The 13,820-nt window shown below is 35.5% G+C and overlaps 1 protein-coding gene across 1 annotated transcript in view; it reads left to right on the top strand.

The window, feature by feature from the left end:
* LOC149261655 (MADS-box protein EJ2-like) overlaps positions 1-13,820 on the top strand; it is a 284,312-nt gene that overhangs the window by 74,061 nt on the left and 196,431 nt on the right. Inside the window, exon 2 of the mRNA XM_089382124.1 lies at positions 5,718-5,787. Coding sequence (XP_089238250.1) covers positions 5,718-5,787 — 70 coding nt within the window. The remainder of the gene's footprint in view (positions 1-5,717; positions 5,788-13,820) is intronic.

Raw genomic sequence — 13,820 nt, 5'->3', positions numbered from 1 at the left:
TGAGCTCAAATGAATCAGTTTTTCACTTTTAGAGGCAAGTTTTTAAGATGCCTATATTCCTGTTTCTTCTCCAGTGTTGGTTAAATTAGCTCCTTGTCTTATGGATTCGACCCCTAAGGATGGGAGGAGGTTGAAACAAAGCCTATATCTTCTTCTTCTTTCTCATTGTAAAGGGTTGGACTCAGCTGGATGTTCAGACATTGATTGTACATCATTTTATAGCAGTATAGCAGGAGATTAATAAGAATTGTAGTTATTTTTGATCATATGTTAGTATGTTTTGTGTATTTCGTTAATCATTTCATTGCTTTTAAGTGAATGATTTCAAGTTTGGTAGGCAGAATTCATTACATCACTACTCTGCTTTGGGAAAACATTCACCATTTCATGTTTTCTACAGTTTGGGAAGGATCCATGGTAATAACATGCTCTTCCTAGCCTCTCACCAGTCTTAAAACATCTCACCCATCAAGCCCTAGAGTGTTAAACCTTATGCCTACCTTGCCCCATTGGACACCCTGCAATTTTGACCTAATTCCCTAGCCCTAACTGTCCAACTCCTCCTGATCCAGCAAAACCCCTTCAAAATCCAATCAAATCTTGTGCTACTATACCTAGCCTAATATCCTTTTTCTGATCCAGTCATCTTGGCTGAAATCCTTATGGAGAGAACCCTCTCTCGGCCTAGTAGGGCTAGCTACTTGGCTAAGCATGGTTTGTGGTTACCCTGGCATTGCCTTCCTTCAGCGTGAGGTTCAATCCAGGTGATAACAGTAATCATTGATTAAGTGGTTGGGTGAAGTTAAATGACTACCTGTACTTCTCCAAGTATGTAAAGGTCATAGACCATATGGAATATAAGACAATATCAATGCTCCAAGCTCGTCCCACACAATTCGGAAACTTGACGAACAATTCTAGAATTAAAAAAAGGAAAGAATATACATATAATAACTCTCCTCGTCCTATGCCACAAACTTTTTAAGACGACCCTCACCTGAGAAATGGACCTTAGGACTCCACACTGCCCATTTTCAATGAACTCATACTCCAACAATACCAAAGAGGTCGTTGAGGGGAGCCAATCTCATACTCCAACAATACCAAAGCGGTCACTGAGGGGAGCCAACCTCAGAATGTGGCCTTTTTCAAAGCACATGCAACATCATTGCAACACATCATAGAGAACGAGGTGCCATATTGTAGACATTCATCACAATATGATCTCAGTTGCTTCAGCACCACCTTGGCACCTACCCCTTTGTCATCTCTTCCATTTTCATCGATTGCGGCCATCTTCGGAACCATTCATATATGGCACTGGGAATTGAGGCAATGCCTCTAACAACAAAGGCAAATCTCTATGAAACTCCACAATAGCCATCAACAAAGATTGGAAGCTAAGTACAACGAAAAGAAACGTGACTGCCATTTGAGTTGCTATAAATTCCTCTCATTCTTTCTCTATCACACCTTACCACACACAGTGACATTGTTATTTTGTTACAAAACTGGAAAATATGTGGAGTAGAGATGTTTTTCTCGATATTATCAAACAATTATATAAGATTACACAATAATTCCAGTGAAATTCTTAACTAAATTTAATTGAATTGGACTAAACTCAAAGTGACTGTAATATTTTGATAGACTAAAATCAAAGTGACTATGACATTTAGATAATTAGTTATGATATCTAACATATAATTGGAATTAATTTCTCTAACACCCCTTTTAATTACAATCACAAAAATTTAAACTAATATATATATATATATTAATCTCAATCTCAATCTCAGCTAAAGTAATCTAAACTCTAACTAATATAATACTCATATGAAATTAATTAATTTTCTCGACAATATCGCAATGTCGCTATTCTAGAAAACTCTCTTAATTCTCAGTAAAGCTTGAATAACTCTCTTAATAGGATTAATGGAATTAATTGCTCCAACAATGTCGCTATTCTAGAAAGCTATCTTAATTCTAAGTAAAGCCAGTAAAGCTTGAGTAACTCTCTTAATCGGAAGGATTGGCAATTCGACAGAGCTGCTCTCTAAAGATATGGCTGGGACTTGTTTTAGTCGATAATATTGCCTAATACTTTAGTGTGGAGACCCTATCGTTAAATGGGAAATGGGATTCTGAAAAGTGACCGAGCTGTTCAGAGATTTTGGGTAGGCTCCCTCAAAAATTATTATTTTTTAGTTATAACTAAGTTGTGCAAGAATACTTTGTCTATTCGTGGGATGATGTAAATCTGTTGTTAACAAGTTGGATCCTGTTTCTGAGATTTTAGAAGGTAATTTATTGTCAATATTTTTATTTTCACATAAATAATGATTTATATAATTTGAGTGGATGTAATATGTGTTTTTAAAGTAGTCACATGTCCAAGATTAAAAGGATAGAGTATGTATGTCTTTGTAGATTTAATAGTCAAATCACTACGTGGAAGTGAGTCCCTTGTCCTACAAACGAAGTGGTCTCATACACCAATTTGGTGTGTAGCTTGACTGTGACATTAAAATTGAATAATAATAATAATTTCCACATCCTTCTTCATAAAATTTTAACTAAATAAATCTTATATAATATATTTTACTGCCTAACTAATCTACAGCTTATATGTAAATCCAGAATAAATCTTATATAATATATTTTTCCACTTTTTTATCCGATAGATTTTAAACCTTTTAATCCGATAGGTTTACTATCGATTGAATTCATGTTATTCCATTCATATGGCTAGCACTTTAATATATACGAAATGGTGCAGTTGCCTTCAGTTCTTCAAACATGTATTTTATGTCATTTATATAATTGAAGGAAGGCTCAAGAAGAGGGTAAGCATTATATGCTGAAGTGTCAGGTGGAGGTAAGCCTTAATTTTCGAGTGGAGCTACCACTACCAAAGAAGGAGCTGAAAAATGAAGGATGGTGAACCTGGGTTATCTCTATGGCCGGGAAGCCCGAAAGTGGTTCACGAATACACAAAGAAGAGACAATGTCCCTAGCAAGGATTGAAAGTTTCCAGTTGCTGGAAGGAATGAACGCAACTAGGCAGGGAACCCAGCATGCCATTTCTTGAATGGGACGTAAGTGTTTTCCCGTGGGAGCTTCTTGCAGCTTTATCTTGCATGCCTTTTTCCCTATTAACATATTATTTCCATTTTATAAGTAACCAACAACTTAACAACAAATTGGGCTTCCTAACGGATTAGCTTTAACGGCGAAATAAGTAGTTAGGAACAAAATGTTTAGGGTTTCGAACTTGTTAATTTTGAAGTGTTGTTTTTTAGGGTGTGGTTTGCTATTTTGGGAGGCGTCACTCATAATTTCGTAGTGTATAAAAATACAAGTAATATAAAAGCAAGTTTCATCGCCAATTCTAATCTCTAAAATTTTAATATTAAAAATAAATTTAAAAATAGTGATACACTTATTCTAACTATAATATTAGACGAATGACATTAGAATAGCCCATTTAGCCCTTTTGTTGTGTAAAGCCCCCAAACTTACGAAACGACTTGAGCATCAACAATAATATCTTAATTAGTTTATGTGTACTTTTCCTCACTTATTTTGTGTTCTTTCAAAAAATCAAACCATTTAATTTCTTAAATAGTTTATGGTTTTTTTTCTCACTTGCCTTTTGTTCTTACAAAAGCAGCAACCATTTAATTTTATCTTTATTATTTTATGTATTTAAGGATGAAAAAAAACACTCGATACAAATAAAAAGAGACCTATGTAAACCTAAGTGAAATGACATGTATAAGTGAGAAGTCCAACATAATATGTATTTTGAGACTTTTACACATTTTTTTTTAATCTGTCCATAAGTATTTTTCATAATTTTATATAGAAAGTGTATAATTTTTTTTATATGTGATATAGGTAAAAAATTATTTATTTAAAAAAAAAACAAAAAATTTAGTATTGATTATAAATATAATATTTTAATATCTATTCCAAATAAAATATTAATAACAAATTTTTTATATATCAAAAAATAATGAGAAACAGCCTATATTTTTAGGTATATTTCTTTAGATTAGATGTTTCTATCATAATATCTATATATATAATATAAATATGATGCAAAATAACAACTTTTTATATATGAAAAGATAATTAAAAATAATAAAAAGAAACACATATTTTTAGGTAGACTTTTTTATATTAGATGTTTCTATCTTAATATTTATTTATATATAATATAAATATGATGCAAAAAAAATAGTATAAATTATTTTTTCAATTTTAATTTATAAAGTTAAATATTCTAAAATTTAAAATGTGAAAATGCTAACAATTAATTATATAGGTATTTGTTGATATACATTATGTGATTTTTTTAAAATTTACAACTTTTTGAGTGGACACTCTACTCATAATCAATTAAGATAGAGTACTGAAAATTGAAATAATAATTGGAAGGCAAACATAAGGGGTAATTTATCCTTAAAAAGTGAACCTTAAAGAGTGAATGTAAGACCAAGAATTGGGAGGCAATTTTTATTTAATTAAAGAAAAGCTAGTATTAAATTTCCATAAAGAAATCTATATTGTCTTTAATCAAATAATGTTATAAATAAATATATGAAGTGTTGTTTCAAGATAGGGAAATCACTTGGTTGAGAGAACATCTCAACTACACACCAATCTAGCAAACAACTTGTAACTAATAGGAACAGACTTGTAACAATTGAGACAAATAGGAATTACATTTTCCAACAGTGAGACTAAGATATTAACTTAGTTGAAAGCTAGACATTTTGAAATAGAAGAGTGCATGGAGATAGCAAATTTGGAGATGCTCTAGTGAGTTGTGTGAGTTATACACCTTATTCTTTTCAAATAGAAGAATGCTTGGAGATAGCAAATTTGGAGATGTTGTGGTGAGTTGTGTCAATTATACACGTTATTCTTTTCAGGTAACTTTTTTTCAATTAAATAAATAATTTGTTCCATTATCTTATATTGATTTTTTAACGATTGTTTATCTCATATTTATCTTTCAAATTTTATTTTAATCTTTAGAATTTGATTTTATCCTTAATGATGGGTGGACTACTCATTAAGAACATTAGATCTTTTAACTATAATTTAACTTTTATATTTACCTCTAGATTTTTTTCTTAATCCTTACCATTTAAATAGATAAAATATGTTTTAGAAAATTTGACTATTTTAACTCTTTTTCTAATAATTTTATTAAACTTCATTAAAATAAATAAAATATAAATTAAAAACTTCAAAATTTTAAATTTCACTTACCTTTTGTATTTATCTCTGGATATTTATTTTAAAATTTATAGAGATGCAATATTCAGTAGAAATTTTGAAAGGTAATTAAAAAATTTAAAGTTAAATATTACCCAAAACTTGTAACTTAATGTATGGGTATGTCATAATTTAGTTCATGATCCTATAGAGTAATCATATACATTTTAAGACTTTTCAATATAATTAATAGTTTATAATCATACAGAATAGTGGAGTATGTTTTAGGAAATTTCGAATAAGTAATTGTTCGTAAACTAGTTTATGATCAAATAGAGTTATTGGGGACATTTCACAGAAATTTCTCAAATTGAGTAAGGTCTTTTGGCAAATGTACACAATTCAGTGTTAACATTTTCTTTATTTTATATATTTATTTGTTTTTTTTTTTAAGTATTAAGTACTTACGTTTTGAATTGTATTGGCAGTATGACCAAGATTATGGAAAGATATCGAAAGTGTACAAATTTAATACAAGATCTCGGTAAAGATCCACAGGTGATACGCATGCCTTCCGTACTCGCTGAGATTAATAGCTAGAATTCATGGATGATTTAAAATTTACTTATAAATGTATTTTTATTATCTATTCTTGTACGAATAACTGTACTGTTTTTATTTTTTAAACAGAAATAATAAAATTCCAAGAAATAGTTTAGTTGGTCTAGTTCTTATTGTTAAGTATTTTGTTAATTACAAAGTTGCGAAGTCAAATTTCTTCAACATTTTTGCAGTTAAATTAATTTTCTCCATCCATAATTTCATCTGCCATGTTGTTTTTGTAAGTAAATTGGCTCATATTTATTGTTTGTAAAAAAACATTCTTATTTCTCATTATGATAATGACCATAGCTCCAAAAATAATCATTCCATATTCCTTTGGCTCCTTCCTCTAACCGAATTTTAAGCACCACGGAAAGATTTTATAATTAAGTTATCACAAGTTTAATTTGACCCACCTTGTAAATCTTTGATTTTGAGGATTTTATAGTTAAGTTATCACAAGTTTAATTTGACTCACCTTGTAAATCTTTGATTCCAAGGTCTTTTTTATGTAGCTTTATAGCTATTAAAACATTACTTAGACTAATATTATTTTACTTGAATTTTTTTGGCATGTATTTATAAATGTATTTTTTGGTTTCACATAGATTACATGCAATTGGCACATTTTAAAGAGAAATTTATGTTTGACATTCACGTCACTAACATTTCTTTATCAAATGTAAAATATGGACATGAAGAACCTTATAATTCCACTAGTAAAAGACAATTTAGACATCAAAATATTTAGTTATGAATTTTTTTTATTTGAAACAACTTATCTAAGCTTACTTTAATATTAAGAAAATGCCTTACCATGTAAATCGTATAAATTCAAAATATGGAGAACCAAATTTTAAAAATATCCTTCATTGTAATTTTCATTTTTCTATTCCAATCGAGATTGTCATACAATTTCGATGATAAGTAAAGGGATAATATAACTCATTTAAAGGAGTGAAATGACTACCCTATTTTTATATCAAATATTGTGAATTTTAACTAAATAAGAATATGAAGATACATGTTGGTATTGCCACATCTAAATAATGATAAAAAAAGAATATGGAGGAAACATCTTTATACCTTAGGTTTACAAATAACTCTTGATAATTACTAAAACTAGATTTTTTTTGGTACGTACATAAGACAAAGGTTACAAGTAAAAAATAATGTGATGACTAATAATGATGACAAGAATGTAAAAATACTAATTTATTGATTCAAAATATAGTTACTTAATATCTATTGCATGAATTTGTACACTTGTGTAGCAAAAACTTATATTCCAACCAATAGGTCATGGTGTCCAAACTTGGAATAGGTTTATCTTTTATGTTGCAAGTAGGGAGTTCACTACTATGTATGGTGCTAAAGTATATTAGGTAGTTTTGGTGATAAATATTGGCCATATCATTAGAGGTATTGTTTAGCAAAAAAGGGATGAGTTGAGAGGACACTAGTTGGAGAATGGGTTGATCAATCTAGACTTGAAAATTTTCAAACCCTACCAGACTTTTATTCTAGGTTCAATGATTTTATGAATTAGGTGAAAGACTGTGGCGTAGATAGGAAAGAGGTGAAACTTATCCTATTAGTACTTTCTAAACTAGGTCCTACATATTTTTTCTTTGTTTCTTCTTTCCATACCAATAGACTCTCCATGGGTAAAAATTGGAAGATGCCATCTTTGGATGATTTTATTAACTCCTTGATAGATGTGAAAAATAAACTCATCCACATGGATTTGATCAAAAACACAAAACTTCTTCATAACAACAACATAGTATACATAATATACATAGTATTTTGAGGGATATTTTTATTCCCACTACATTTTTCCTCTTTACCTCATTTTTTCGTATAATTTCTCAAATGAGTTATTTTATGGGGTACCTAACATGGCTATAAATTTTTGGGACTCATTGCTTGTTTTACTTAGTTTTTTATACTTGAGTACATAACATAGATGCAAATTTTCAGAAGTTATTCATTATGCACACTCCATGGTTGTACTTCATGTGGGTTGTTAGGGTAAATGAAAACTTAGGACATCATCCATACACAATTAGGTCCAAATAAGACCACTTTTCTTCATCTACAATATATTCCCTACTATCTTGTATTATCTATGATTTTTAACATTTTTCTATTTTTAGTAACTCTATATTTAGTAGGGGTGCAACCTAGGGCGATATATGGCAGTAATTTGTACGACTCAATGATTTCCTCTCAATTATTTTTCATTATCTCTCTTATTCTTGGACACTACCTTATCCAATGAATTAACAACCTTATCCTTTGACTTTTATTCTTATTTTTGGAGGTTTCTTTCCATTTTTGAGTTAGGAATTGTGTCAGGGATACTTGACTTCACTTATATCTTATGTTTTACTCTCACTGTATTTTAAGGTCTTGTTGACAATGTTGGACCTACCAATATGTCAGGGGATCTGCCCGGTAAGAAGTCCCAACTAGACCTCATATCGTTTGGAGTAGGAGTCTGAGTAGTGGGTAGTACATTAGTGCCTTGATTGCGGTAACATGCAGAATTAAGTATGATAACTTTGTTGGAAGCAAGTGTGTGACCTTGCAGCAAGTCAAGTGAGATGCAGGGGGGTTCTAACACACAAAGGGGAAAAGGGAGTGTGCCCCTTAGAAGTCTATAATAGTACGTAGCTTGAAAGAAACACATGATTTGAATGACATCACAGGCTGGAAGTGGAATAGTCCACAATCCAAAGTGACGGGTTAATACAACAACACGTATTCAACAATATTCATACAATCGTATACAAAATAGTTCATACACAAATGTGTAAGTGAAATAACATACATTGCTAAAGTAACTAGATTATTCAAACTAGAATGACAACATATGCATGAAAACGTGTTGGCTCAGATAATTTATTAAGTGAAAGTTCCATCCATACATACACCATTGACAACCACTAGCCCCAATAGTGGAACATTATAGTCAACACCACCTGCTCCTCCAAAGATATGTACTCACTCTACGTTGTGGAGAAGCCAAGGCTCATCACAATACTCTCCAAGCCTTCTCTAAGCAATGCCTAGCCAAAAGCTTGGCTCCCAAAATCCCATACTATGAGTTATGAGGTTCTATATATAGCAAAGGGTGGGGTGACCCTTGACATTTCCCTTTGACTCTTGGACTACCCTCATGACTCTTCACATTACATAGTGATTGTTCACATTCCACTAGTGACACTTAGAATTTCACTTACAACATATTTACAATAATACAATTTTCATGTATAGCCATGTGGGACAAAAATAGGCTTGAGTCAGCCTAACAAGACAAACAAAATCACTCAGAGTTTTGGGGAAAAACCAACTTGGTAGCCTCCTCCTGGTGGTATTCGAAGACGACTTGATACCAAGCTTGGTACTATGCTATTGTGTCCTCGTATTGTTTGGTGATGTCTTTATCAAAGCGGACTCTTGCCTCCATGGCTTTTGGGTATATTGTTCTAAAAACTTTGTCCAACTCATCCTAAAGCATGTGCACCACTGTCATGAATGTGGTTGGACCATCGATGTACTTCTCCATGTTCTTTGCACTCAACTGCAAGTCATCACTGGTGGCTTCACACATCATCTGGTCTATGTACTTGTCGACCTCCAGCATCACTTGGTTCTTCCTCATTGCTTGAGTGAGGGTCCCGATGGAAGGGATATTGTGTGTCCTCACTATGACATCCAGAACCTTGTACAACCACGCATTGGAAGCATCAATGCTAGTGATGAGTGGAGGGAGCTGCTCATAGTTCCGGATCAACATCCAAATCAGTGCTTTGTCTAACTTTGTTTGCGGCTTCATCATCTTATGAAAGTAAAGAGAGGCCCCCTTGTACCTCATTGTCCATTCCTATACATGCGCAATAGTTGCATGGATGTCCTTGATAGTTTGGTTTGTATTCACACATTGTTGTTGAAAACCAAATGGATGGACAACCACTTTATGCACAGTGCCAAATCTTATATACAACATCTGCATGGTGGTCTCCAAAGTTGATATCTCTACAAGTATTGCTTTCTTCATTTCTCCCATAGGGGATCCTGTAGACTTCTTTTTTCTCTGTCTGGCCTCTTCCAAGTCCTTTGCCATCCGATCATTCTTTGTTATCAAGAAATTAAACGTTGAACTCATGGCTTCCACATAGGCCTGAGAAGCCTCAGTCATGGTAGTTGGAGATGCTACAATCACCCATTCCTCTATGTGCACATGTGATGTGTAATAATCCAGGAGCTGCTTTTTACCTGCTTCTAAAATCATGTGTTGTGACTTATCGAATGAAAGAGTGTGCACATCCATCTCCAGATCATCATCAAGGAGAAAAACCTCTCCTTTCTCACTCAGGACTGGTTGTGATTCTAGAGGTGGCGGAGACTCTGGTGCGAGCTCGGATGCTCTTAGCATGAGATCGGTGTCCTCATCATGTGGCTCTTGTTTTGTCTCTTTGTTTGTTGCCTCAACCATCTGCTTATCATGCTGAGAAGATTCCCAAACCTACACCTTCTCACCCTCTTCTTCATCTGTTGGATGCTCTATTGTCTTGACTTGTATAAGCACAATTTTCTCTGTCATTGCGCCTTTTCTTTCCTCCTATTCCTGTTTCTTCTTTTCTTCCCTTTCTCTCCTTGTGAGCTCTTTCTCTTCTTTCAACTTCTTTTCTGTTTCTTGCAACTTCCTATCTACATCTTCCAAACATTGCTTCTCTCTCTTTCTCCATTCTACTCTCCTTTCACGTTGTCGCCTCTTCGCCTCTATCTCCAAATCTACTTTCTCAACAAGAGGATCTTCTCTGAACTTGTAGCTTTTCTCAGCCTCTGCGCTCTTGACAATCTTCCTCTTTCCTTTATCTTGCACCGGTTTGCTACTCACTGCTGCTATTCTTGTTGCTTCCTATGGCGTTGTTTCTTGTAGTGCTACTTTCCATTCTATAGCCATGTTGACCGATTCATTGAGCCTAGAGGAGTTGTAGCAATACCACCAAGGATCTTCCTTTGGCCAATGACATGCCCCATGGATCCATGGGAAATACACCTTCGCACATTGGTTCTTGCATATGCATAGGGTATCATATGGATTAAATCTCTTGGTGTCGAACCCAAGCTTCTTCAAATCCTCAGCCTTGGGATTCACATCCTTCAAGGTACAGATCTTATACAATCCAATCTGCAAAGGAAGAGTAGGTCATGGTGACTTATTTGTCACGCCCCTACACTAACGGTACTCTTCCAACCACTTTATAGGAGGTGTGGCACCACCGACCCTTTTCTTTTCACCAATACTCACGGTCATGGACTACGCCTTACGTCTATACTTAGTTTATTTTTCTCTTTTACCAAGTACTTTCATTCATTATAAAACAATATTTAAACATTCATAAGCATTAACATAAATGCACAATAGTATAACTAGGAGGGGCAACTCCGGGTAACGCCTGAAATAATAATATATATGTAAGATACAATCTTGAGGAAACCCCAAATTTACACTTAGAATATTTTTCCATTCACCAGCACAACGCATTCAGCCAGCTCATCAGCACGCCCACACAGTTGTCCGAACGACTCTGCCCAACTCCTCGTTTGCCTCCGCACATTCACCTGAATGCATGTCATTCAACTCGTTTAACTCGTCAGGCACTTCCACGAATGCCCAACTCATCCACCCATGTCAACCATTCAAGACTTCACCCAGTTCACCGTTCGACCAACTCGGGTCGTTCGAGTAGACTCCTTGTCATGCCCTTGAACGACTCCTTGAATGACCATTCGAACGGACGCCCTATCGTGCCCTCAAATGACATCGAATGATACTACCCGAACGCCCTTGAACAACCCTACACGAACGCCCTCGCCCGATGACTTTGCACAACTCTCCTGAATGACACCCTCACCCGATTCCTTCGTACAATTTTTCTACACGGCACCTTCAAACAACATCCCTGCACGATGCCCTCGAATGACCCTCTGAATGATGCCTTCGAACGACCTCTGCACGGTGCCCTTGAATGACCTCTTTTTCCCCAGCTCGAGTGCTTCGGCCCTGCACGACGTCCACCTGCACCTTCACCCATTTCAGTCCACAAATTTCGCACTTCACATTTCCTTGTGAATACTTGAATGCTCATTGGTTTTATGTCTCAGCTCCACGCCAAGCTCTCCCATATATACGATTTGTCCAACGTTGAAGCGACGCATTCCTCCATTGGCCAACCATCGCACTTCACCATTTCGACGAGTCGGCTCACCCCTAACTCACCTCATTCGCACGTCGGTTGGTCGGCTAGGTGACCCCATCTCGGACCACCTCTATGCTATAAACCAACCACTCTCACACTTCATCACATTTCTTCCCGTCGCACTTCGCACATTTCCACCTGCAGCTCATGGACAGTACATTCTCCCCCACTTGAAATCATTGTCATCGTTGACAATATCTCATCCCGATAACCATTTGTCACCAAGATATCCATACCAATGCCATATAAACCACTAATATTTCATACATCAGAAAGTCATCTCAATCCATGATCATCAATCACATCTGTCGCAATCTCCACATGTTGCCCCACTGTGGAAGGCTGGTCCCTCTTGCTGAAGCTACATGCTTACTACAACATATTGTGATGACCTCATCATGTATCGTCATCGTGTGAACTACTGTCGTGATACTCCAACACAATGCTAACATATCTCTGCACACTGTCGACCCCCATGATTCGAACTAGTCAGGTGATTAGTCCAATTGTCACACTCAAACCATAATAATGCACATCCTCATGCCATCATCAGTCATTTCTCATACTCCTTGTCACGTCATCAACTCAATCAAGAATCCATCTCCATCCAAGTAAGCCATGCCCAGGTCCATGAAGTAGTCTCCATCTCATTGCAACATGTTGTCCATGATGTTTGGTGTCAATGTGCTGCATGAAATCAGCCACATCTATCCCAACATCATCATCCATCTGCGAAATATCCATCTCCTTAAAGTGAAGAGATCCTCTCATCAAACCCGACTCTTGATGTGCCACATCCTGATTCATGAAGCAACCTCCATCATATCTGTAATGTGCCATCCCTCAAGTTTTCCACAAAAATAAGTATACACCTATCTCATTCCCATGTGTAAAAAGTGGTTAAGTCTCAACTCAACCCATGCCCAAGTGTTGCCACCAAGGCATCATCATCGTTGTAACTCCATCACTCCAAAGTGTCTCATATCGATCCTCCACATCAAGTCACTCCCTCAAGCACACCCATACATGTACTCTAAAGTATGCACCCCATCTTACATCAAAGTCCTTAACCTCTGCTTCTCAATGCATCAGATCCTCCAAGTCCACCATAATATGAAGTCCTTGAAAGTCACAACCTCATGTCATCATGAGCTCCATGAGTCATCTCCAACCAACACTCTAGCAAGCATACAAGTCTCGTTCCAAAGGTCTCTGCAAGATCCCTCAGCTCTCCATGTAGTAGGAATGCTCCATAGTCTGCTCACAAATCCAACCAAATCCATGGCCTTGTTGTACAAGAGTGCACAACATCCCCATCAGCTCATGAATAAAACATCTCCATATCACACCAACAAATCCACCTGCACAACATCCCTGCCTTGGCACTCTTCATTGGATGCCCATAAGTAACACCTCTATAAGTGCTCCTACATAATTTCCCTGCTTAAGATTTCCATGCTCCATGTCTCCAACCTGATGTCCATGACTCAAGTTGCCCATGTTGTTTATCTAAGTAGACCTATCACAACAATCGGTCATCCTCATCCAAGCTCTACAAATCAGTCTAATGAACTTGGTCACCCGACCATATCATCATCACATCATGAGTCTCTTCCATCATAGCTCCCCCACTAAATGTTCCACCAAGACTTCCTCTTGGTCTCAGCCATGAGAAGTCCACCTAAGTATCCCCATACTCAAGTGTGTGCCCTC

This window comes from Pinus tabuliformis, chromosome 6 (assembly GCF_031772625.1).
Source record: "Pinus tabuliformis cultivar Carrire ecotype Pingquan chromosome 6, CPIR1, whole genome shotgun sequence".
Lineage (NCBI taxonomy): Eukaryota > Viridiplantae > Streptophyta > Pinopsida > Pinales > Pinaceae > Pinus > Pinus tabuliformis.
Note: the sequence above shows the minus strand (reverse complement) of the source record. Positions and strands in the feature narration are given on the sequence as shown.